Source organism: Pseudochaenichthys georgianus, chromosome 9 (assembly GCF_902827115.2).
Source record: "Pseudochaenichthys georgianus chromosome 9, fPseGeo1.2, whole genome shotgun sequence".
Lineage (NCBI taxonomy): Eukaryota > Metazoa > Chordata > Actinopteri > Perciformes > Channichthyidae > Pseudochaenichthys > Pseudochaenichthys georgianus.
This window is the reverse complement of record NC_047511.1, coordinates 13,806,291-13,832,775: the sequence shown is the minus strand read 5'-3', so window position 1 is coordinate 13,832,775 and position 26,485 is coordinate 13,806,291. Positions and strand designations below refer to the sequence as shown.

The following is a 26,485-nucleotide window of genomic DNA, read 5'->3' as shown; positions in this document are numbered from 1 at the left end:
CTTGCTTGGCCATTCATTATACTGATTACTAACACCTGAGGCCAAGGGGTGAAGGTTATGAAAATGTGTTTTTCCCAATACATACATTATTATGTACTATCACTTTTTGTAATCAAGCATGGTCATTGCAATCAACTGTTAACTCTGAAAACAACACATTTTTACATTTTTTACAATTTCTATACAAATTAATAATATATAGTCTTATAGACATTTGTGTTGGAAAGGATCCTTAGTTACTTTCACTCTGAGCACATTTAAAAGGAGTAACTAAAGTAGTTCTACTTGATGTACTCAGTACTGGTTATTTTCTCTTAGAGCAACATGATTGCTCTGCTATAGTTACAATGGCATTTGTGACATGGCAGCAAAGCCTCCACAGGGAGGAGGAGGAGGAGGAGGAGGAGGAGGAGGAGGAGGAGGAGGAGGAAGAGGAGGAGGAGGAGGAGGAGGAAGAGCACATTTTGTTCTGTATGCCTGCCATCAAAATGATAAATGCATGACCAGATTAAGAAGCATTTTACTCAGCTTGGATGTGGAGAACAGGGGTGTTTGAGTGGGTTGACACACACACACACACACACACACACACACACACACACACACACACACACACACACACACACACACACACACACACACACACACACACACACACACACACACACACACACACACACACACACACACACACACACACACACACACACACACACACACACACACACACACACACACACACACACACACACACACACACACACACACACACACACACACACACACACACACACACACACACACACACACACACACACACCTCAAGTCTTTACCAAAAGAGAAATAAGCAATACCCACAGACTCCATAAGAGGTCAGTAAGAGGTCGGCTACCAGCCGGTTGTCTTAAGTCACTTTTACACAATCCATTCAAGACATCAGGATTATTTACTACTTCCTTTTGATTTATGAGAGCAAAACATATCTTTTTAGGTGAAACTGAAAAACAAAAAGGCGTTATTAAGCACGTTTGTGTTCCACATGTCCTCAGAAGTATTCGGATGTTCAACAAAAATGTCTTATTCTGCCTGTTTCCGTGTCATTACCCCTTGTACTGTATCCCTGCAGTCTTACCTTTCACATCCTCATCCTCCACAGTGGTGTTGCTGCTGTCTGATGATCCCTGCAGATCAGAGACAGACAGTCAGTTTGGGTTGAAACATAATGGTGTAAACATCAGTGCTGAATACACGTAAAGCAACACATCACAAGAGAGGTAAGGAGTCTTGCTTACAGGAACACGGGCCAGTTAGGGCATACTTAACGTCAAGTCTTCAAAAAAACGAAATTGGTAACCGAGCAACAGATATATTAAAACAAATTAAGCTTGATCCAATTCAACAGATGCCAAACAAAGTCACATCTTCAATCAATGCTACAACCAGACAACCTTTGCAAGCATGAAGTCAAACCATGCCAGCACACCCATCAGCCGAGTGGCTCAATACGCCCCGGTGTCAAATGTCATTCTATATTCGACTGTCGACCTCTTTTCCCTTTGCTACTCCAGGCAGAGCTCCCTGTGCTTCATTTACCACGAGTTCCCATCAATGCCATGCCTCGATTGTGAAGGAAGGGTAAGAGACGGAGAAAGATCTTCAAGAAATGGAAGTTTAACAACGGAGAAAACGATATCAAAACATCCGTTTACAAACCTCAGAAGTCTTGCAGTGTAATCACGTCTCATGTATCCAGTCAGATGCTCACTGCTTCCCTAACGAATGCATTTGGACTAAAACCGTACTATTTCATACACTTTGGACGTGCAGAGACTGTGCAAGCGTGACACTGGTCAGGTTTATGATTTAAATAGGAACCTTTTCACTAAGCACAGGTTTACCTTTTCCTTCAGCCTTGCTGTCTTTCTCTAATAAGGCGTTCACCGGGAATAAGTTATCTTCTGATTTCCAATTAGCAGAATAAATGGGCCTACATTCCCCTGCAGGTAGAGAGAGTTTAGAGACTCGGTGACCTCAATAGAATCACACACGGGCACGGACAGCATCGCGAACGTGCTTTCATAGCCTTCTGAAGAGCATCTGGTTTCCTGCATTAGTATGACTTGTTGGGCACACTGCTGTAATTGAGCCTCACTTGTTATAATGCCTTGTAATATTTTTCAGCCAATATATTCAGGCTTTTGACCAATTCAACTTTACCTGTTTTTTGCGTCACTAATAAAACCTCATCTCCTTCTGATACCGGCTGTTGTAATTCAGTTAAAGCAATGCATTTCCCTTTGAGACCCAAGATCTAATATAAAGTGCTCTCGACAACCGATAGTCTATGATCTAGGGAAATATTATTACGGTGGCCGACCGGTGCAAACATGCTCAAACAGGCCAAAGCCCTTTCAGGTGGAGAAACACGCTGCAGCTTTAGAAACGATGCAGATATTAAAAACACAAAACGCTGCAAGAAAGATGCTCAAAACACAACGGAAACGGGGACGCTAAAGAGTGAGGCACACAGCTGGGACCAGAGCGCTTGGTGACATTGGGGGATTATAAAGATGGCCAACTGTCACTGGGCGGAGTTACTCTATTTCATATTTGTAAGTGTTTTGTCAGTATATTTAAAATGACTAGGTTAGCTACCTTACAGAAGATCTGCGATGAAAGAAAGGAATCATGCGATCACATTGTTAATAAAGCTTAAAATAAACGTACACTTTAGGTACGTTTCCGGTCAAGTTGGTGAAGATGTTTCTTCCTTTGAATGTGTTTTCACACAATTGTGTTGAAAGGTTTTTGAAAGTGCAGCGCGTTTCTCCAAATGGAAATGTGTTGGGCCGCTGCGTTTGCCCCTCTCAGCCACCGTACATTAAGCTACAAAGTGCTGTCTCATGGGAATGAAGGCAAGACAAGGTGACCCATGTGTCTGGATGACAGTGCTATATTTTTAACGTAACGTTTTTCACCAGGAATGTTACCTCAAGCAACACAAACGTACGTTATTCACACTCATTAGTAAACCAATGCCGTTGTGAGGTCACACAGATGCATGGCGACCACACGGATCAAGGGGCTGGAGTAGATGAGGAAGAGGAGGAGGAGGACAAAGAGGATAAAAAGAACGTCTGGGGTGGGGAATGATATATGTGTACCTTCATGCCGTCCACTGGATTATGGATGACGGTTGTCTGAGGTTCCTGGAGGTAGAGGAGGAGGACCATGGAACAAAAGAGAGAACGCAAAGCAAGGGGCAGAGAGAGGGAGGGAAAGAGAGAGAGAAGATTGACATCAACGTAGATAGAGATGGGTTAAGTGTAAGTAAAAGACAAGGAGGACAAAGACAGTGATGTGAATGTTGCATGAAGAGAAAGTGCTTGTTAAGGTTGACAGAGAAGAATCCTTCAAAGACATGGAGCGGATGATGAACTGAATAACTGTCCTTCGGAGTGAGAGACGGTATTGAAACCCAGGGTGAAGTCACTGCCATGAGCACTTCACACACTGTTCTCTCACACACACGGACACGACACAGCCTCCGGAAAGGCACAGTTGCAATCAAGCCACCAATTATCTTTTCATTCAACCTACAAATATGCAAATGTCGGCAGAATCAAGAGGATTGTTCATTCAAACGAACACACACCATTTCAATGGGCTCTGTAGATAAACACTATGCTCAGCATCTTATTAGACACTGCTAAACCCAGCGAAAAGATGAAAACAGGTCTTTCTGATGATTGCGGCTCCCCTTCTAAAAGATGTTCCGACTGAAATGTATGGGTTTTTATTTTAAATCACAATTTTGTGCACATAATTGGCTCCGTAAATCCTCAAGATTAGCCATATCTCCTTGTTGTTTTGCCTTTTCACAATCCCAGTTGATCTTCTTTCACTTAGGGCACATTAAGTTCCTTCTTTCATCTTATATTGCACATTCTACAATCTAATGTATCTTCAGCATCTCCGTCACTCTTTTCAAACAAAAACCTCCCCACCAGTGTAGCCTTGTTGTCCCTGATGCAGGAGGCCCTGATTGCGGATCATTCATAAAAAGGGAGACATATATATATGTGTTCCCTTTTCTGCCGCTCTCAACACTCTGCTAGAAAGCGCCACCTGATGTACGTACATCAGAAGCCCCTGCCGCCACCCCCATCTTCACAGGAAGTGACACCTCGGTGATGACCAATCATCAGCTTTCTCCCTTGTGATGATAGCAGTGTTGTCAGGGCTACCGTCACCTAGGGCAACATGCACCGGAGGCAATTTGGGAGATGGTGGTGGTGGTGGTGGTGGTGGTGGTGATGATGATGATGATGATGATGATGATGATGAGAACAAAGCCCCTTGGGTTTGCAGATTAGAATGAGGGGGAACGGGTAATGGCGTCACAACATCACGGGGGTTGACCGCAACACATCACTGCTGTCTTTACATTAACTCTGCTGCTCTCTCAAATCCTGTTATGTATATACAGCCAAGCCGCACATTAAGATTCCCATCGCCCCGTATCCGCTCCAAGGTCAGAACATGGAGATCATCTCATTCTAAGGGTCTCTCTGACCTGGCAGCTCTGCAAGAAAGGAGTTAATGTAGCAAATGGCTAAACAGTAGCTAGCTCAGTCCCTAGCAACAGCGTGAAGATCACAGCCGCACTCCCACTCTCTGTTCCCTTCAAAGATCAGAAAAAAAAGCCTCTTCAAATCCATGGTTGTGTTTCTCACTCTGAAGTCCGTCATCTTCCTATCAAGCACTTCTTGTAGTATGTCTGTATTCGATAGGATGCATGCGCGCACAGAAAAACAGACTTCCATCCACAAAACGACAACGGTTATCTTGCCTTCTCCAATCAAAGTGCTGAAAGCAGATGCCTAGTTTTAAACAGTGTCAAGCTGAGGCCAAGCTAGTGATGCACCCCATGGACAGGTCATATCTGCCAGGGTCACCAGAGACCTGCTGACCAATGGACTATAATCTGTGTGTTGTCATCACAACGTGCTCAAGTGGAGCTGTGCAGTGTATGGCAATATATATTTAGTTTGCAGGAGTTCCAAAGAGCAAACCTAAATTCCTCAACTGTGCTAGATGTGTAAGTTGGTGAAATCCTTTGTGAGGCATCTAGGTCTCTTTATTTGGCATGGCTGATCGACTTGAAGTACAAATTGCATTATAAAATGCAGCTATTATGGTTAAATCAATTGCAGTTGCACACAAAGTAAGAGGCATTTGCAAATGTAGTGCACTCCTGAAACACAATTATTTAACTGCATGAAATCTATCATTGCAAATCCTACATTAACCAGGACCATTCGTTATATACTTTAAAGACGTCCACAGATGTTGTCTATGCAACACAAATTACAATTAATGCCTCACCTTTATTGTGCATCCTTAAACTATTTATTGCAGTTTTGAAAAGAACTACAAGGATATCAGAAAACTGACATTAAAGTATTTAGGGTACTTTTAGGATTTCATTTATCATTTATTTTCATTATTGATTATTCTACCAACATCCATTAAAATGTCCAAAAGTAGGGGAAATCTCAAAAACTACCACATCTAAATGTTTTTTAAATTTTAATATTTTGTTTGCATATATGCTATTTTAGAGTCTGTAAACACAATTCTCCCATGTTCATTGGAAATATTGATCCTGAAGCAGGTCCAAGTCCACTACTCACCCACGGAAATATGAATATAGCACCAGCTCCACATAGATCAAGAGGAGAAGCAGAAATCACTTTGAAATCTCACCCAGACACACGATGCTTAGTAAAGATGGTGCCCACGGTTCTGGACTTTACTTCACGTTGTAAATGTTTCCCTTAATAAAAGTCATTTTTGACCACGAGTGTAACCCAAGAGCAGGACATAATCAGCTGGAGTGCCATGGACTGTGATGCTCACACGGTGGGGAACCGCTTCTGAACAGAGGCATACAGAAGAAGGAGGGGGTCAATTCCACTGACAGTCCCAGCAGGCATTGGCTGTCTGTTCCTCTCTTGGAAAACTCTCACTAACAGAGAATAAGACACGGCAGTATCAACCTGAGTGCAGGTCACATGGCATCCACACCTGCGATGGGGAAATGTTTTCCTAACACCCCATGCTGGTATAAGACCTACTCGACCGCTGTGGCTCTCACAGCCGCCGGGCAAGGATTAAGCACAGATGACTAGACGAACAGAGAGGAAAACAGACAAAGCTACAGGAGTAGGGGAGAGGGAAGGTAGGGGTCCTATAGGATATACGGACAAACACACACAAAGGTGAGGGTGAATTACGGTTAAGGGGGGTGGGGTTAGGAGGTAAATACCAGAGCAGGTGAATGGGTGTTTCCTTTGGGGCTGGTGACTATGCTGTTTTTGGTGCTGTTTGTCTGGGGCTGTGCAGGAAAGGAGAGGAAAGGAAGGAGACAAGAAGATTGAAAACATCAGCAAAAAGGTGGGGTTGCGAGTCCAGACATGTGTCTATGTGCCGTGTCTTTGTGCACTCATATTTCTGTGAAAACGTATTTGAAATGTTTCACCTATTTGTTAGTGACGTCCTTTTTTCACACAATTCCAATTAAAATGATTTGAGAAGAGGTTAACACGCAGGTTAATGATGTCCTAAAAAACTGCATAAAAAATAGATGCTCGACATTTAGTATCAGTCCAGGTTAGAGTTTTCCTTATTTTCTACCTTATTGTATAAAATAAATGTAAATCCTATAATAAAATAAACAATATGGCTAAATAACAAAATAAGTAAGGAGTTAATGATTTGGGTGAACAAAAATATATTTATATATTTATGATTGGTTTTAAGGGATTAAGATTACGCTTTACTTTGAATTACGTCCATAATGGAAAAACAATTTTAAATAAGAGACAGACAAATAATTAACAATGCGATAACTGTATGTCCCCACACACATAGTTAGATACAAATCGGTGAGTGTCTGAGTGTGGAGTCCAGTAGATGGCAGGCGGCGGCAGCAGCAGTGATGATATCTTAAACATTCATTCACAAGACGGATCTGGAATTCTGAGAGGTAACATGAGGGGGCGGGTGACACTTAGTGACATCATGATGTTGTCACGCTGCTTAATATTGCATATTGCAACCATGCCATTTGGCCGTAATGAATCACTGTTTTAAATGATAAGCCCAGATCAAATTCTCCTTCGAAGGCCACACATCAAAGAGCGGCCAGTCCTTTATAGCTTATTTGGACCGTAATGATATTTGCATTAAATTAACATTGAATTATTTGAGAAAAAAACATTAACTTGAAGTTGTTAAATGGGGCGTGGGTGTGGACGTGAATCACCAAAGTTACTCATTCTAAGAACTCAGCTACCGTTACATACATATTAATCATGTAACACTTACATCTAAGCCATCTACCAGTCTGTGATAGAGGTCAAGAGAAGTCATGGATTACTTTATGCCGCATTAAGCCTTAGTATGGTGTGGATGTCAAAAGAAAGTGGGAAGAAATCTGCCACGATGGAAGAACATTCCACCTAGGTATAATGCTAATCACGCTAGCAAAAGCCTTTCCTGTCACAGGCTGTTCTACAGATTAAAAAAAATAAGGCTTTAAGAAAGAAGCACAAGATCATTGATTTTAGGATACAGAATTGGCAACCATTTGATACATTGATTTACAGAAAGGAAAATAGGTCAACTAAGGTGACTTCTGAATGTGTGTGTGTGTACTGTACATGGGTGTATCCATGATATGGATTCTATTCAAGGGAGAAGAGGAGTAGAGGAGAAGACGAAGGCTTATAGATCACCACAAAAAAGTGCTAAAAAACAACACAATGAATACAGAAATACAGAAATAACAACCTTGAAAACAAAAGCTGGTGTAAGCTGACAATAAGGTGATACACAGACAAAGAGTGAAATCACACATCAGTGAAACCCACAGTCACACACACATGTATGTCCTCATCAGTCACACTGCTGCCGCTGTGGAGCAACAGGAAATGTATTGCCCATCAAAGTAACTGATTAGCAGATGAGACGTTTTACTCGAAGCTTGTTTGCAGAATGTCGGGGTCTTAGGGTTTGGTGAGGAAAACCCTTTACTTTAGTGAACAACGTGCTGGAGGGGATATAACCAAGCTGGCATGTTGGTAAAGATCACAGAGTTTCACAATTGAAGGAGAAAGTGGGTCAAAGTATTCACAGGTGGTTCTCCAGGTAAGCAAGGAAAGCAGTGCAGAGGGAACACACGGGAGGAAGAGGAGCGAGAAGAGAGGACGGGCCTGTCGAAAAACATGTCATCCGTTTTCAGTTTGGTTCGTCAGAAGGATTATACAGAAACTTGGTGGAAGGGTGGGCCAAGGAAGAAGCCATCACATGTTGGAGTGCATACAAAACACAGGGTTGATACACAATTACTTTTGACTTTTCTTAGACCAAAAGTTAGGTATCCAAACACAAGCGCTGCCTCCGTCCTTCAAGTATGCCCTTGACAGATCTGGAGCAGCATCCCGGGAGTAACTCTGATGGAAGTCAAACATCCGTCATGTTTTCTTTTGAATATTGTTGGGGTTAGGCATGATTCAACACACTTTGCAAGGGTCCTTGTGACTTCTGCTTAGCATCTGTGAGACCCGTGAGGAATTGGCCACCACTGTCCCACAAATGAAGACTCAAGAGGAGTGGAGGATACTTGACTCCACCGATGAAATTGAGTAAAAGCAGGGGAAAGTTGGATCAAAGGCAGAAAAGACAAAGAGTAGACGCAAACAAAGGAGTGACGAGGCAAATGCATAACTAGCATGCTCACCATGTACTGGACGGTAGAGCTGGACTTGCGTTTCTGTCCCCAGGCGATTGATGGATGGATGGAGTTATTGATGGATGGATGGATGGGGTTATTGATGGATGGATGGAGTTATTGATGGATGGATGGATGGGGTTATTGATGGATGGATGGAGTTATTGATGGATGGATGGATGGATGGGGTTATTGATGGATGGATGGATGGAGTTATTGATGGATGGATGGAGTTATTGATGGATGGATGGATGGAGTTATTGATGGATGGATGGAGTTATTTAGGGATGGATGGAGTTATTGATGGTGGGGGTCTGGCTGGGGGATGGAGTTATTATGGATGGATGGAGTTATTGATGGATGGAGGTATTGATGGATGGATGGATGGGTTATTGAGGATGGATGGAGTTATTGATGGATGGATGGAGTTATTGATGGATGGATGGAGTTATTTAGGGATGGATGGAGTTATTGATGGATGGATGGAGTTATTTATGGATGGATGGAGTTATTGATGGATGGATGGAGTTATTGATGGATGGATGGATTATGGATGGATGGAGTTATTGATGGATGGATGGATGGATGGATGGGGTTATTGATGGATGGATGGAGTTATTTATGGATGGATGGAGTTATTGATGGATGGATGGATGGGGTTATTGATGGATGGATGGAGTTATTGATGGATGGATGGAGTTATTTATGGATGGATGGAGTTATTGATGGATGGATGGAGTTATTTATGGATGGATGGAGTTATTGATGGATGGATGGAGTTATTTATGGATGGATGGAGTTATTGATGGATGGAGTTATTGATGGATGGATGGAGTTATTGATGGATGGATGGATGGAGTTATTGATGGATGGATGGAGTTATTTAGGGATGGATGGAGTTATTGATGGATGGATGGAGTTATTTATGGATGGATGGAGTTATTGATGGATGGATGGAGTTATTGATGGATGGATGGATGGAGTTATTGATGGATGGAGTTATTGATGGATGGATGGATGGAGTTATTGATGGATGGATGGAGTTATTTAGGGATGGATGGAGTTATTGATGGATGGATGGAGTTATTTATGGATGGATGGAGTTATTGATGGATGGATGGAGTTATTGATGGATGGATGGATGGAGTTATTGATGGATGGATGGATGGATGGAGTTATTGATGGATGGATGGATGGAGTTATTGATGGATGGAGTTATTGATGGATGGATGGATGGAGTTATTGATGGATGGATGGAGTTATTGATGGATGGATGGAGTTATTGATGGATGGATGGATGGAGTTATTGATGGATGGATGGAGTTATTGATGGATGGATGGATGGAGTTATTGATGGATGGATGGAGTTATTGATGGATGGATGGATGGAGTTATTGATGGATGGAGTTATTGATGGATGGATGGATGGAGTTATTGATGGATGGTTGGATAGTAGAAGGGGGAAAAAGATAAAGTAACCAATGACAATAAAAGTGAATGGGCTAGATCAAAGTACAAGACAGGACTTGCAAGTGTACATCAAAACTTGATTTCCTTTGCTAAGATCAGACTTTTTCTGAAAGTTTGGAAAAAGAAGAAGATGGAAAAGTTCTCGCTCAAGTTATATTGGGAAAGTAGGGAGACGAAAGCGCACACAAAAGGAGCCGGGGTTTAAGACGTCTGTAAGATGACAAAAGGGTGGCAAGCAGATCAAGAGACTTGAAGCGGCCAAACTGGCACCCGCTAGTTTTTTGTTGACAGATTAAGAGAAGTTCGGGCCAGACGGAGGCGCGGAAGGACAGCAAGGAAATGCAAAATGACCTCGACGGGCTCATTACTTGGAGAGTCGTTACATGTAGTATTTACACATCAATAAATGATTAGCACGGTTATTTAGGGACACAAGTGCAATCACTTTAAATGAACAAGAGCACCGGAAACCCAATATGCTACCTTGTTGTATTTTACAATCTTCCGAATTAAGGATGTGTTGTTTTGTAACCAGTTTATGTTTTGTAACAATGTATAGGAATGCTACATGTAATATCTTTTAAAAATAAGAATGAAATGCGGACTGAAGCGGCGTTTATGAGCAGCTGCTGGTGTTGGTGCTTACTTGGTGCCAAAGAGAAACTGCCAGACTGCTCTGAGCAGGTGTTACAGCTGAAGCAAACGTCAGGTGCCATTACGCATTAATGCACCTGCGGGAGGAGGAGGAGGAGGAGGAGGAGGAGGAGGAGGAGGAGGAGGAGGAGGAGAGGCCGAGGAGAGGAGGTCAGATTCGCCAAAAGGACATGTGGAGGGAAGAAACAAGAGAAGAGGGAGGGACGGAGGCAAGCAGGGACGGCAGCAAACGAAGAAGACGTTGTTAGAAAAGGTTTGGGGCGAGTGTGCCTGTTGCTAGGCAATGAGAGGGCTGCAGTGGAAGTGAGTGTCTATTTTTGTCGTCTGAGTTTCCAGGGTCCAGACTGGCAGCTATTCCTGGAACCGGAGTCACATTCCCTGCTGAACCGACTGAGCAGGGAGAAAGAGGAGGGGGGCCGCGTGCGTGCGTGCGTGCACACACACACAGAGACACACACACACACAGAGACACACACACACACAGAGACACACACACACACACACACACACACACACACACACACACACACACACACACACACACAGAGACATTCATTTGCGCTTTCGTTCTCTTTTCAAACAAATGTGAAACATTCACAAAGTCTCTTCCAAAGTCTCTTCCCAACATAATGTACAATGCTGAGAAGCAAACACATTCTCTTGCATGTACACCATGTTCCAAGCTTGGTCGCACACTATCATACATACACGCTGAACACATTCATGGAAGCTCTGTGTGGGATGTGTTACTGCAGTGTGTGTGTGTGCGAGCGTGGGATGGTGAGAGGTCTTTATTAAAAGGATGAACTGGAATACGGGGTTAAAGACCAGATGGGGTGAGCGGGAATAGGAAGCACTGAAAGAGGAGGAAGAGACTCAAACGGCGGGGTGAGAGGAAGTGATGAAAAAAGGAATGGAGATGACAGATGTTACATTTAATAATGGATATGGAGAGAGGGGCACGAGCTGGATCATTTGAGAATGTAAATAAAGTGCGCTCTCTGAAGGAATTGCTACTTGAGGCATGTGTTAGGGCAGACAACACGCAGGCGGGCAAAAGTACACACATACAAAGATACTCGTCTACAGATATGTATCCATAGCAATCAGGTATCCTTTCACACATCACAAATGGTGAATCTGTAAGATCAACTAAACACAAAACCACCATCTTAACGTACATTATGATGGACACCAAAGAATGAGAAACAAACACGTTTAACAACAAAGACAAGAAAGCTATAGGAGACATTGAGATTAGCCAAATTAGGAAAGAAGCAAATAGTGGAGCAGAAAGAATACAGAAGAAGAAGAAGAAGAAGAAGAAGAAGAAGAAGAAGAAGAAGAAGAAGAAGAAGAAGAAGAAGAAGAAGAAGAAGAAGAAGAAGAAGAAGAAGAAGAAGAAGAAGAAGAAGAAGAAGAAGAAGAAGAAGAAGAAGAAGAAGAAGAAGAAGAAGAAGAAGAAGAAGAAGAAGAAGAAGAAGTAGAGATGACCTTACCTTGACTTCTACCTTTTTGTTGAGCAAGGTCTTAGCTGCTGCAATGACAAACAGAGGGCAAACAAAAAAGTTAAAAGTGGAAAAACAGAGGAGTAAAGCAACAATAACTTCTCATCTGCCACACATTTAACCGACAGTGAAGAGATGACTTTCATTTGACTTTGTGAATTAACTTAATTAAGAATTAACGTTTCGTATTGCAGTGAAAGCCACTGTCAGGGTTCATACACTTTATCACCAATGATTTTCAATGACTTCTCCATGACCTTTACCTGATTTTCCATGACCAATAAAAGTACTCTTTCTCAGCGTACCACTGAAAATGGTTTTCCCTAACCCATGGAACAGGAAATAAGGTCTGCATATGAAACATGTTGTGCCTCTCTAAAACAAATCCAATAGTAGGCTTACTAGCTTCTACAGGCTCAAGCAACTACAATCTCTCACCAGCTAAATACCTCGACAGTTAAATACCATTTTACGTTTAATTACTATACGATACAGTATGTATTATCTTTATAGTATTACTATTTCGGCGATTAGATAAAATATAAATTATATTTGATGCAACTTTAGTTACATTTCCATGACTTTTCCAAAACTTTGGGAAAAATATTGTCTTCCAAGGCCTGGAATTAGCATTTTGAATTTCCATGACTTTTCCAGGTTTCTAATGACCGTAAGAACCCTGCACTGTGACGCAGCTTAAGTAGCCTTAGACTGAAATCACAAGGGGAACTCAGCACCTTGCTAGAAGGTTAGTGTCCTACTAAGGAGATGCGTTCAAGTGAAATAAGGGCTTTCATAGATCTACAAAGGTTCATCTTTGAGGTCCCAAGGTGTTTGGTGTCCACAGCCAGTTGTTCAGGTGAAAAAGGAATTATTCCAGTGTTGCTTCTCAACCAAATACATAAATCCTATTTATTTCCCCTGTGTGTCTTCAGACTAGCTCCTCAATGTTTCAGGATCAGATCCCAATGCTTTGTCTTTCAATAAAACAGAGACATCAGTGAAATTAAAATGTCCTCCAATTCATTGTTTTACATCAATTCCAGTTGTGAGGAAGCTGGAAGAAAGATGGCTGTCGTGCAGGGCCCAACAATAAACTCTGCCTTCAGGAGATCTGGGGGGGATTAGTTTATATTCTGCTCTCTAATGAATGGTAATGAGGTAGGGGTGAGGAAGGGAAGACTGATACTGTAGACATAATACCCATAATCCCTTCTTAACAGTAGAAACTGAAACTGAGCCAGTTTGCGGGGCCTTTACAATGACTTCACTATTAACATCAGACCAATGCATGGTCATCGACACTTATGTATCCGTTTAGTTTGAAACATTACAGTTTATTTGTATAGCTAGATATTCCCACTGTCTTTATAAAGACTAAAGGATAAGTCTGATTTTACACTGAAAGCCTTTTTTTTTCTGAAAACAAATCTTCTGGTTAGTACTGAATGATTATTCTTAAAGGTTATTGAAGGATTTTTACATAAACTACTTACAAATAAATCTGTATTTGTAGTGGTTGTCAGGAATGCATCGATATACATCAATGGCCAAAGAACAGGTTGATTGTATGTTTTTGGAAGACATACCACCTGTTTATGTTTCTACATTATGAATGAGCAAATGTAATCGGTTGTAGTGTGGCTTCATTTTGAATATTACACTAGCAACACTTATTGCGGGATTGCTGGTGTCTTTCACCTGCCGTGTCAAGTCCGAGATCCCTCCTCTCTGCCTTACCCGCCTGGATGTAATCCTTGCTGGGACTTTTTAAAAAGGGACTGAGTACAATTTCAAGTCTAATACAATCACATCAGCAGCCAGCCACGTTACATAAAACACTATTTATGGCGGTCTGGGTCTCTTTTTCTCTATATCTCTTTCCTCTCTGAACATTTTGGCTTTTCTTATACTTTATTTTAAAGTTGGCTTCGCGCCAGTAGCTGAATTCCAGCTATTTCTTAGGAGAGACAGAGGTCCTAGCCCTGTCCTAGCCCTGGCCTAGCACTTTTAAGTAAAACATCACGTCCTTCCAAGTGGACTTCGAAAGCTGTCCCTTGAAAAGCAATCTCCCGTTTGAGGCGAGGTTTGCATATTCAGCACTCCAGCAAGGAGCAATATGAAGTGATCAAGAATGGCATGAATGTGCATGGTGTATTGCTGTGCTGCTGTTCCTCCTTCCAAAGGCTCCTTGTTACTGAGGAGAAGAAATGGGTCAGAATAGTGTCCAGTTCATTCTGGCGTATTCTGTGACGGCTTGGCGGAAGAGAAGAAGACATGAACCGAGAGCTGAGAGGAGACGACCGCTAAGTTGCTCAAATAGCTGGAGACAAAAAGGGGAAATCTCTGTGGAGACCTGAAATATCAAAAGGTAGCTTGTTTTGAGCCGAAGGTGGAGAAACATGGGGGCACCCCTTACCTTGCCCCAAATTACACAGGAAGCAAGAACAGAGAGGAGAAAGAGATCAGAAACACAATCACAACTAGACATTAAAATCAAGCAAGATGTACAACTGCAGGAGAGAAGCAAGGCTGGGCAAAGGTTCACATGAACAAACCAAACATGTGACCTCTAATTCGAGACTTTCTAAGAAGCTTTTTCTACACGTCGCATTTTGAAGGCCTGGACATCATTTAAGATGCCATCACCCTCGTCCTGAATGAGGAAAGGGTGAGGTCGAGTAGATAGCGATTGTATTTGTGTGTATGAATACGCAAGATAAGAGCGATGCCTCCAGGAAGCCAGTGAGGCTGATAGGGCGAGGCAGTCCGCTATTAATATTTGATTGGAGCCTAGTGATGGCTCGGGGACACAGAGAGGACTGGGGAGTCCCAGTGGGCCACAGAAACAAGGACACTGCCACAACTTCTGATTCCTTAGCTCAATGCTAGACTGTCATGCGAGGTCTTTTTTTGTTGTTTCTTTAGGCCTGCAATCATTCCTGCAAACCCAGTAAAAGCGCATTATGTTGCGACGGGTTCACATATCTACAATGTCCAAATATTTGCAGTGTTAAAAATACCTAAATCAAAAAAGTGGATGACAATGTTCTTTGGTTTACGAGCACAAACGCCCTAAAACATAAAGACTATTTTCCAAAAGAGAAGCTAGCTGCTAAGGATGACTAAAGATACCATGTGGTCTTGAGAGGTGCCAGGCCAAAGAAACAGTAAATAAACATTAGATTTGTCAGGGGTGCAAAAAAAAGACAAATGTGCTAATACAAGTAGCTATAACGCCTTAATATGGCAATAGCATCTCAGCGTTTCCGCACATTTCATTTAAAGTAAAAACAAATGGCTTAATGCAGCACGTTATATGCTATCCCAACGGTTCTATAATATGCACTCTGTCTGAACATAAGAGAGTTAGGTTATAAGGTACATTTAAAGTTCACAAGATGTTTAAAACAGTGAATACATCTAGTGGGAACATATGTATAAATGATGAGCTACATGTACAGCATGTGGCCTGGATGAGAGTTAGCTCAGTCAGTTGGCTACTATGGGTTATATCTCCACTGCAATACATTTAAATAGTAAAACAACAGCTTCAATAGTTGTGGACATCATGAGAGCCAGCCCAGCCTTGCATCTCCCACAGTGTTCACCATGCCCCCCCCCCCCCCCCCCACTCGCTGGAGTGCATGCACCAGTTCAGTGCCCCATGCAGCATTCACTGACAGCTCGTGGGCAGCTCCATCCTTAAAGTGACATGGGTGAACTTTCCAGTGTCATTGTCCGACAGAGAAAAGAAGAGAGCGGGGAAGAGGAGTGAGGGCAAAGTGCAGTATGAAGAATGATGGAAAGTGAGACTGAGGCTGGTGGAGTTATAGAAAAGTGACTTGCTAGAAAACTGTTGCCAGAGAGGACAGCTTATAGGAAAAACAATGGGGTAAAGGTGGAGTGTGCACGTGGCAGAGGTGAAGTGGGAGGAAGAAAGTTAGCAGAAAAAAAGCGAGACAGGAGAGCAGTTCTGTTAGGTCGAGGCCATGCTCTGTGGCTGCGTTGGGATGAATATGGGTGGGTCAGCGAGCCTATCAGATCGCAGACAGGCGGTGACACGTGTGCTGATGTGGGAAACGACAGCAGTAGTTGGGCTTCCATACATCAACATCGATTGGGCAAATGGAAAGTCAAATATTCACTAAAGAATTATCAAAGATGAATCACAGCTTTTGCTAAAACTAGCAACCTGGTCACATTTGTTATATTTAGTTTAAAGGAGGTCTGAAATGTTGGCTTTATCTATGATTAATTCCAACTGTCACTTTTATTGCATATTTTATAATTAGTTGTCATTGGCCATCAGCCAACAGCTGAACAACACACATCCTAGTTGACACTTTTCCCTTTATGATATTTGTAACATGTAACAATCCTCAACTTGTCTGAACTAAGCAACTGGAAAAACACTAGTTGAAATTAACTTTTTTATGATTTATCAAAAGGTTGCGTAAAGCCTGATGTATAGTCAAATGGAACCATAGCTAATGCTGCAGGTGATAAGTGAATGGAAGATGTGGTTAGTGACGTGGTCATGCGCTGAGCCCCCCGTGCTGAGGAAGAAGAAGCAGAAAAGAGGGGAAATGGAAGGACCATAAAGTGTGAACGACAGGAACAGAGAAGGGTTAGAGGCGTGGCATGCCCTGTGTGCTCCACCGTGCTACCTTGTTCCATCAGGCCTGCGGCGGTGCCGGCAGCTGCAGCGACTGCTGCTGCTGCCACGGTGACCGAGGCTGGGGTGGTGGTCTGCCTGCTGCCCACTGTTAAGAGTCCAATATCCAGTCAGTTGCAGAGCAGGGAGGAAAGGAAGGTGAGAAGGAGTTGGATGAGAAACAGGGGGAAAATGGAAAAATGGTGGAGTGAAATTTAGAAAGAAAGGGAGGGTTTGAGTCAGAGACAAAACAGGTAGGTGGCAGGGTGAGGAAACATGTAAAAAAGGTGAGGCGGAGACATACATAATGTATGAGTTCATTAGGGGGGTTAATTCGTATACACAACTAGAGACACAAAATCTGTCACGTATGAATCGGCTGCTGATAGAAGGATCACCAGAGAAAAATGTTAAGGAAAAACACAAATCTCAAATTCATTTGAGAACCGTTGACGCTTGCATTTTGTCTCAAAGCATCCCTGAAAACAGTGTTAGAGTTAGGATGATGACAGTGATGAAGTTGCAGGACTTAGTCAATGTTGGTACATGTTAGATTTGTAGAGCTTGTTCACCTCTACAACAGTCACAAATATGTTAAATGCATAACAGGCGGTCGTACTTTGTATTGAAATTCAAACATATTGTAGAAATAATAGTAAACTTTAATTTAAACCATAACCTTATCCTCATACATTTTGAATGCTACAAGATATAAACATGTGGATGGAAATAGAAGCTCCCCTGTGTCAGCACAGGGACACTGATACACTGCTCTGTATAATGTATGATTCATGATGAGTACAGGAACTCCTTTATGTGCTCATGTAGTTATTAAGTTATGTATTTGCCACCTAATGACCTGTGTGTGTCCTCAAATTGAGAAAGTGTGATCAATAGAAAACTGTCTCCCCGGCTGTAAGATCTCCATATCATAAAAGGTTACGTATAAGTAGAAGCTCAAAACGTTAAGCGTGCTCAGTTCTTGTAAATAATGAAAGCTTTCTATGCTGTGATCTCACTGAATAGGATATGCTCTAAATGAGACCAAAATAAATGTATTTAACAGCTATATTTTTGAATAAGTTGTACAACACTATGCTTTGTATTATAACGGTCTAAGTACCTAACCTGGATAAAAGACACCAAAGGGAAACACTGAAGTTGCACTGAGATGAACTTTACATAAATATATTTTTTACGGATCTATTGACCCAGGGAGACAAATCGGTCTGTTACTAAATGTCTAATGTTACCAGTGTTTACGAGGCACATGCCACCATTTGGGCAGACATCAAGGATATTCTTGACATATATTTGAATATATGCTTATATTCAACAATCTTTCTTAGTACTTAATGTGTATTAACATATAAATGGCATGCAGAAATACAATCCCAAAATGTTGCATGCGTAAATAACCTTTATATTGATGGATGTTGGTCCACTGATATAAATGGTAGAACAGTTCTACAAGACTGTGTTCAGGCAACACTTACCAGAGAAATTTCGAGAAACCAGCATGGTAGTAAGAATGGCCCCCTGAGAAGAAAACAAAACAAAGTTCAAATGTAAACACTTTAACTAGTGACATAATCATTTTGAAAAATGTATGTGAATAGTTTTTTAAGAATATGCCACATTTGTATATATCTTTCTATTCAAAGAATACTGTATGTTCCTGCATCATGGTCCCTGTTTTAAATATCTTACATTCTTTTCCTTTTGCTCGTTTGCTCGGCAGTTAAATGTCTTACACTGCTCGTCCATGTTTTTCTAAAAATGACAAGACAGACAACTGGTACATGCCAATGGCAGGTTGGTTGCATGTTGGTCACCCATTTGCTGGTATTTGAGCCATGCCAAGACTGGCCAAAAGCAGCATGGTAACAGTGGTCTGCTCCAATGGCTGAGGTGTTGTATTTGCACACACTGTCCGCAATAAATCGGTGAAGAAGGGAAACCAGGAATTGAGGATAAGTCTGGATCTAGACCACCTTTTTTAATAACTTTAAGCATATGCCATCTTCACAAAAAAAAAAAAATGTAAACAACAGGCCATGAATTTGTAGATCACCTTCTGGCAGTAACGCTTAAATAATGAAGTAGAAATAAAAGAATAAAGTTATCATGTTTATCCTGAGCTTCTCAGAGCAGAAGTGGAAGTTGCGGGGGAGAATGAGCATGCAAACAAACCTTGAGTTTCCTCCTGGCGTTGAATTTCTTCAGGCACTCCACGGTCTCCTGTCTGTGCATCATCGACGCCACTGTGGACCGTTGCTGGGAGAAGGAAGAAGAGAAAGAGGAGGAGAGAATGAGGCGGAAACACAGGAGGAAAGTTCATAAAAAGAAGAAAGAAAATGACAAGATGAAATCAGTCGCAAGTCTTTTCAATGCGTGCAGTAGATGTGTGACAAATAATTGCCGTCTGATTGTCCATCTCCAGCAGGGGACACTTACGCAGACCCACGGGTGCTTGAGGGCCTCCTGAGCAGTGATCCTCTTGGCTGGGTTGATGGTCAGCATCTGGTTGATCAAGTTTTTGGCCTCAGGTGTAACTGTGTCCCACTCCGGGGAAGGGAACTAAAAAGAGAAGCAGAACCACGTCTTCAAATTCAATGTGGAGCTGAAACGATCTGTTGAACAATCCATTCTTTGATGGACAGAATTAATCATTATTTTGATCATTAAATCCTAATTTGTCATCAAAGATGCCAGACATATGCCGGTTCGAAATGTGCAGGATTTCTCTGCATAATATCATTTCATATGAAATACCTTTGAGTATTGGAACGGAAAAAAATAGCAATCTGAAGACAAGACTTTGGGCACTGGGAAAATGTATCCAATCAAATCAATAAAGACGCTGATGCTGGTTACTACCGTTAATCAGATCATTTCAATGGTGCTAGAATCTGGCAAAACGACAATTTTTCAATAACTAAACCAAGAGGTTTACATGAAAATGTTCATTATTACTGTAATAATATCGTTATTATCCAGCTGCTTTTGAAATATTCACACATTTATGAGACAGCACTTTTAATGTTCATTTTTTATATGCAAGTTTAAATCTTTTCGCCCTCCAAACATTGAAAGACAATCGAAATAAGTCCTTTGGCACTTCTAGATGTTGAAATTCTGTTTGATCTAACATAGGTAATTGCAGAACCATTCAAGCTTGCATTTAAAAGTCAAGAACGCTCCCCTTGGTTTGCTATTTCTTACACTTTTTTGTCACCCAAGTCATGAAATCTGAATCAGTTACTGAATGTGCATGTTTTTGTTTTTAAATCATATATTAAACATGCAAATACAAGCGAACCAATCAGAGCAGACTGGTCTCTGGTTTCAGACAGAGGGTGAAAAGAGGTGCTGCAGCAGTATGAGAAAAATAGAGACCTTTTTGAACATTAAAGCGTGTAAACATGTAGGGCGTCCAGACTACAGCTTCAAAAAAAGCTTGGAGCTGGGCGTGTCTGGAGCTTGGGGATTTTATTCAAGCAACACGACCAACAACCAATCACATGAATCTCCCGCCCCCGACATACAAAGCAAAAAACCCAGGGGATTTTATGGGAGCAATATATATGTAAACTCCCCAAACAGGCGAAAACCTACCAGTTTCACCCACTGTCTCTGCCACCTCCCTCCATGCCTGGTTCCTCCGGTTTGTATCCCGGTAGGTGAAGAGGGTCTGGTCATACAAAACCGGGTGATTTGCTACGGCGATAGTTAGTTTCTCCTCCGACTTTTTTTGAAATATAGAAATGAACGGCGGGATATCTCTCCCAGCTTAGACGCGGTTTGATTTGCTACGGCTTGAGCTGTCAGATTTTGGGAAACGGGATTTGATTGGCTGGCGCTGGCTACTCTGGCTAATCCGAACTGAATTGTGGGTAGCAGAGCGGTCCGTCTCCGCCGTCGGAGACGGACCGCTCTGCTACCCTTTTTTCTGGGTTCGGTTCTGGGTAAAACAAAGATGATTGCATAATAAATATAGTTATATATAATAAATATATTTAAATAATAATAATTTAATGTTTAAATCCTCAGACCTCTCCCCGCGGGGCCGCGCATAATCATAACCTCTGCAGCGCATCAATCTGCTGCTGAGCGCGCCACATTCGAAATGGCTGAGGTGAAGCTCTCTAGTGGAGAATACAGCATTTTCAATAACACTTCCTCAAGAGCAAAATCCATCCAATTGATAGTCCATGCCTTGAACATAAGATGGACTTTTATTAATCCCTCGTGGGGAAATTGTTTCTCTGCATTTGACCCATCCTAGTATTAGGAGCCGTGTGCTGCCATTTTGAACGGCGCCCGGGGAGCAATGTGGGGAACGGTGCCTTGCTCAGGGACACCTCGGTAGCACTTGGTCTTGCCGGGACTTGAACTGGTGACCTTCCAGTTGCCAAGCCGAGTTCCTATCGACTTCGCCACCACCATCGTAACATGACAGCCACTCTGCCCCCCTGTGTATGTTTTTCAACAACATCTAAAACCTAGTCCAAGCTCGGCCCCGGACAATCTTTTTACTGTTGTGTTCAGGCACAAATGTCGAGGTCTGTTCCCTGAGCCCAGAATCAGTCCGCCTGTCTCTCTCCATTTGGCATGAACTTAAATATGATCTAAGGTGAGCCTCCCTCTCTTGCAACCCCTGAAATATGAATGAGGCGACTGAGTTATGTAAGCACATCCAAAAAAAGAACGGGGGCAGTGGGAGGAGAGGGGAGGGTATTACAGCAGGAGGGGAGAAATAAGAGAGCAAGAGAGGAGAGGAGACTCACATCGTAAGCCCCCGCCTTGATCTGCTGGTACAACTTGTGCTGGTCCTCGTCCCAGAAAGGAGGGTAACCCACCAGCAGGATGTAGAGGATCACCCCTGAGACATGAGCAGACACACACACACACACACACACACACACACACACACACACACACACACACACACACACACACACACACACACACACACACACACACACACACACACACACACACACACACACACACACACACACACACACACACACACACACACACACACACACACACACACACACACACACACACACAGAGAGAAAACGTGTTAGAAAATGTGCTTCAGTATGTTCTTTTTTGTGTACAATTATCAATGAAATACCACAGTGTATGTAAAGTGTGTTTCTCTGTACAACTCACCGCAGGCCCAGATGTCCACAGGTTTGCCATATGCCTCCTTCCTCAAAACCTCAGGGGACAGATACCCCGGTGTGCCAGCAAATCCTGCAGATAACACACACACACACACACAGAATGGATTGATTGTGACTCAAGGCACCATATGTGCTATCCTTAGATACGCTTGTTTAGAAAGCAAGATAGTCTTCCTGTTATCATGACCTATTCATCCATACAGTGAGATCTAACAGGAAGATTCAAAGCTCCAAGATCTTCTTGACCTTTATGATCAGAGTTTGACTTCCTTAAAAAAAGGAAAAGTGCACATATCCTTAGGGGAAGTGAACAAAGAGCATTAATGAATGACCATCCTTGGTACCAGATGGAAATGGGTTCACCTCTTATACCAGAGTTCTGATAAAGTGTTTTCTCCGAAGTCAAACTGGGCCACTTTCTTATAAAAAGGACGGAGGTCGGATTTCAGTACAATACAAGCTAGGGTGGCGCCAGCAATGTCGGTTTGAATGTATAAACTAAGCGTACATTTTCTAAGGAATGCATCCTAACATCACAACTTAAAGCATGAATAACAATTTATCATAACTATATCATCTTGTCATGTAAGTTAAGACATGCTCTCCTCCAGCTGGACCCTCTATTGCTCCATTACCCTTTAATATATGTAGGTCTTTGTTCCTTTACCAAGCACTTAACATACATTCGTAAGCCTAACCTCTGACAGGAAGTGAACTACTTAACTGAGCTTTAAGTAACTCCTGTATCAGCCAGGAAAGGCTCGTCACTGTGCCCTTTTGACCTGTGCTGGACTATGGGGATCTGATCTATATGAATGCACCTGCCCATTGCCTGGTCAAGTTAGATGCTCTGAGATGTGTTACTAACTGTGAAGCACTCACTCATCACTGTACCCTGTATGCAAGGGCAGGTCTGCCTTCACTAACTGTACGGAGGCTCAGTCATTGGTACATGTTTATTTCTAAAGCCATGCTGGGTAAACTACCTTTTTATATCTGCTCTCTGATCTCTCGACGAATTGAAAGTACTTATTGCCTGAGATCTCATGATGTTGTTTTATTAAATGTGCCAAGTGCTAGGACTGTCTTAGGGAAGAAAGCTTTTAGATGTGCAGCTCCACTAAACTGGAACAGTCTGCAAACCTGTTTAAAACTGAGCACTTTGGTTCCCCTGCATCATTTAAAACTCGGCTGGGTGACATGCTGTTTGATACTCATGGTACCTGTCACTGTAAATAGAGTTTGTAAACTGTACCCAGTACATTATGTTGTATGTCATCCTCATTGTTGTTCTGTTGTGTTTATGTTACATGTGTAACTAATGTTCTGCAGGTCACCCTTGAAAAGAGATCTTTTGATCTCACCTGGTTACATAAAGGCTACAAACAAACAGACCTACCAAACCAGGCCTGCTGATCCCCCTGCACCTCAATGGCCAGGCCAAAGTCGGCCAGCTTCACTGCGGCATTCTTACATTTGCTGGCTAGGAGCAGGTTCTCTGGCTAAAGTGGGAAGAAGGAGATAAAGGAGATCACCAAACATTTTGAAAGGAAGGTTGGGGGCAAAACAAATGAACACCGTCCAAACGGGGGAAGATAGCTTTTCATGCACAATGTTTGTAATTGGGTTAATTAAGTTGTTATCATCACACACACACAAAACAAACATACACACACGGACATAGATGTCACTTAAATTACTTGTTTGAACACATCAAATAAAAGTTAAACCAATGCATGTTTGGCCTAACTTTGAATGTACTGTTGAGCTCACAAAAAGCTGCAGTGCTTTCGTGTCCTCGCCTCATGCGGTGTGCTGTGGTCTCTACGCTCCATCTCTATGGCCCAGATCATGCGTTCAGCCTCATTATTCTCTGTCAGAAGAGGCTCTAATAATGGGCTGCTATCCCCACTGGCCCTGCTCATTTGGGCTCTCGACATCTCTCTCAACTCTCACTTAATCATTGCCTCTGTTACTGCAGCTGGTAATCTCTAATGACAAATAAAGCATTCTGGTGGAAAATATTAACACAAAATAATACGTGTCTTTCTTTTTTTTGTGTCGTTGGAAAATGATCAGACTAGACACCAGGGTTGCCTACACATAACAGTCAACTGGGCTAAAAAGCAAATGTGTGCAGTCAATAGCCAGTGTGTTGGGCTGGACAATATATGATGTTCCACTCCAACCCATACACTGAATTCTAATCCAACATGACATTAGAACAGGGACATGCAGTTCTCTGACTCTGCCATACCATTACGTTCAGCCTTTGTTTAACAGAAAGAGTACTAAGAGGGACTTTACTGCACACCTTCCGATTCCTTCTCTCCCCTCAGCTAATGTGTAGTGCCAGCCCGTCTTAGTCAATTACTTAGTAGGTTTGCTAAGAAATTCTTAGTTAAACAAACTCAAAATATTCTTGGAAATAATTAATTCTGCATTAGAAATTATTACATTGACTAATAGACTAAAGAAATCTTGGTCGAAGATAGCATCGCCGATTTGCAAGAATATATTGCATGCGCTTATAGCATTTGAGCCCATGTATAAAAGAAAGGGAAATACGTGATAGAGACTTAAGTTAGCAAACCGGTAATCCTGAGGTTCAGCAACCTTGAGTCACGATGTTCTCCGAGCTCCACCATTTGCTCGAGGGAGGTAGGACTTGCCAACACTGCAGCCGTAAGATAATCAGCGGAAACGAATGTGGGTGGAAATTCTGATGAAGCACGCACTTCCATCGTAAAGGTGCATACACGCAACCCAACACATGCACATCGCCACGACTTTCTGATACAAGCGCTCCGTCTCTTGAGCTCACACATACACTCAGACATACCCACACAGAGAAGCTGGTGACGAGGTTCGGGTGAAAGGCCGAACGATGGAAGGTTACAGAGGAAAGAGAAAGCTGTTTGAGAGCAGTTCATGCGTGGGTGTTTTATATCAAATGATTCTCCTCTTTCTTTCATTCCGTTTATTTATATGTCGGTAGAGGATTTGGCGCTGCTGTGGTTTTCCTACTAAATCCTTTAAATAAGTGAAAGAGATGTGTGTCTCGATTAAAGACAGGGATATCTTTTCTTTTACAATGTTTACACACTATTGCGAACCAGAAATGCCTAAAAAACACTCTTCTGGAGTTTTTCTATAACATTTAATCTGATATGTTGCTTAACACTAGCAGCATCATGAGATGTTGGAAACCTTACGATTCAAATCCCAGCTCTAACTTAATTAGTGTGTCTATTAATGGCACTTTCATTACATCCATTACTTGTGTATTACTTGTCCTCTTGACCGCCTTTTTATTTTTTTATTTTACTATACTTACTTGTTTGCCTGTCCTTGTTTGTCTACCCTCCCTCATACTGTAAAGCGTCTTTGAGTTGTGAAAAGCGCTATATCAATAAAATGCATTATTATTATTGTGTAGACTCAAAATAATGACCTTCCTGAGAAATACTAATTGCTGTACTTTCTAAACCGTGTAGAGCTAGCACACATGTAGTTGCCGTGTGTTGTCATCTTATTTATCATAACGCAATTTCTAACTCAAGCGATCTTGTCACCCAGGCTGTCCTCGGTCATCACACTGTGACCTATTGCATGAAATGCTCTCCGACGCTTGGGTGTGAAACCAGATAGGCGTGTCGGCTAAAAAAAGAATTGGCCACAACAGTTCTGATAAACACAACACGGCTTTGCTGGAATGCTTGGACTGACATTTGCATAAAGGAGGTCTACTCAACAAAGGGCATCATGCGAAATACGAGCATGCACATATACTGCAACACAACCAAACACGAGACATGGCGGCGAGAGGACGGCAGAAAGGTGGTTCTGTATCCGTTGGAACCAGATTCACACATAGGTCACTATATTGGAGCAGCTGCTTTGTTATTGGGAAATGTTTCCACACCGAAAAGCAATAAGCCACATTTAAAACACTAACAGACTTAAGCAAAACGATCTTTTGGTTTCTAGTGAATAAACAGTCAACACAAATAAATACAACTATGAAGCAATCCTAACTTGTTACCCGTTCAAAATGTTTTCCGACCCTGTAAAGAGTGCTTTATGTCTAATATAAGTCACCGCATGGCAGACTACAGAACATGAGCCGTCCCATTTGAAACACTGGCAGTCCAATCAAAACCCCAGAGGGTGTGTAACGTTCAATATGCAACACAGTTCT

General features: G+C 42.2%; 1 protein-coding gene across 14 annotated transcripts in view; it reads right to left on the bottom strand.

Moving 5' to 3' along the window:
- The window catches only part of camk2b1 (calcium/calmodulin-dependent protein kinase (CaM kinase) II beta 1), a 79,904-nt gene that overhangs the window by 12,896 nt on the left and 40,523 nt on the right, over positions 1-26,485 (bottom strand). For 4 of the 14 annotated variants that reach the window (XM_034090782.2, XM_034090790.2, XM_034090783.2 and 1 more), the window contains exons 7-17: positions 23,684-23,786; positions 22,271-22,354; positions 21,877-21,971; positions 19,544-19,666; positions 19,280-19,363; positions 18,583-18,625; positions 17,100-17,195; positions 12,421-12,458; positions 6,332-6,400; positions 3,165-3,209; positions 1,133-1,181 (exon numbers count right to left, since the gene is read on the bottom strand). In XM_034090782.2, the coding sequence (XP_033946673.1) occupies positions 1,133-1,181; positions 3,165-3,209; positions 6,332-6,400; positions 12,421-12,458; positions 17,100-17,195; positions 18,583-18,625; positions 19,280-19,363; positions 19,544-19,666; positions 21,877-21,971; positions 22,271-22,354; positions 23,684-23,786 (829 nt within the window). The remainder of the gene's footprint in view (positions 1-1,132; positions 1,182-3,164; positions 3,210-6,331; positions 6,401-12,420; positions 12,459-17,099; positions 17,196-18,582; positions 18,626-19,279; positions 19,364-19,543; positions 19,667-21,876; positions 21,972-22,270; positions 22,355-23,683; positions 23,787-26,485) is intronic. The other 10 variants (XM_034090788.2, XM_034090797.2, XM_034090796.2 and 7 more) reach the window with 5 other exon arrangements.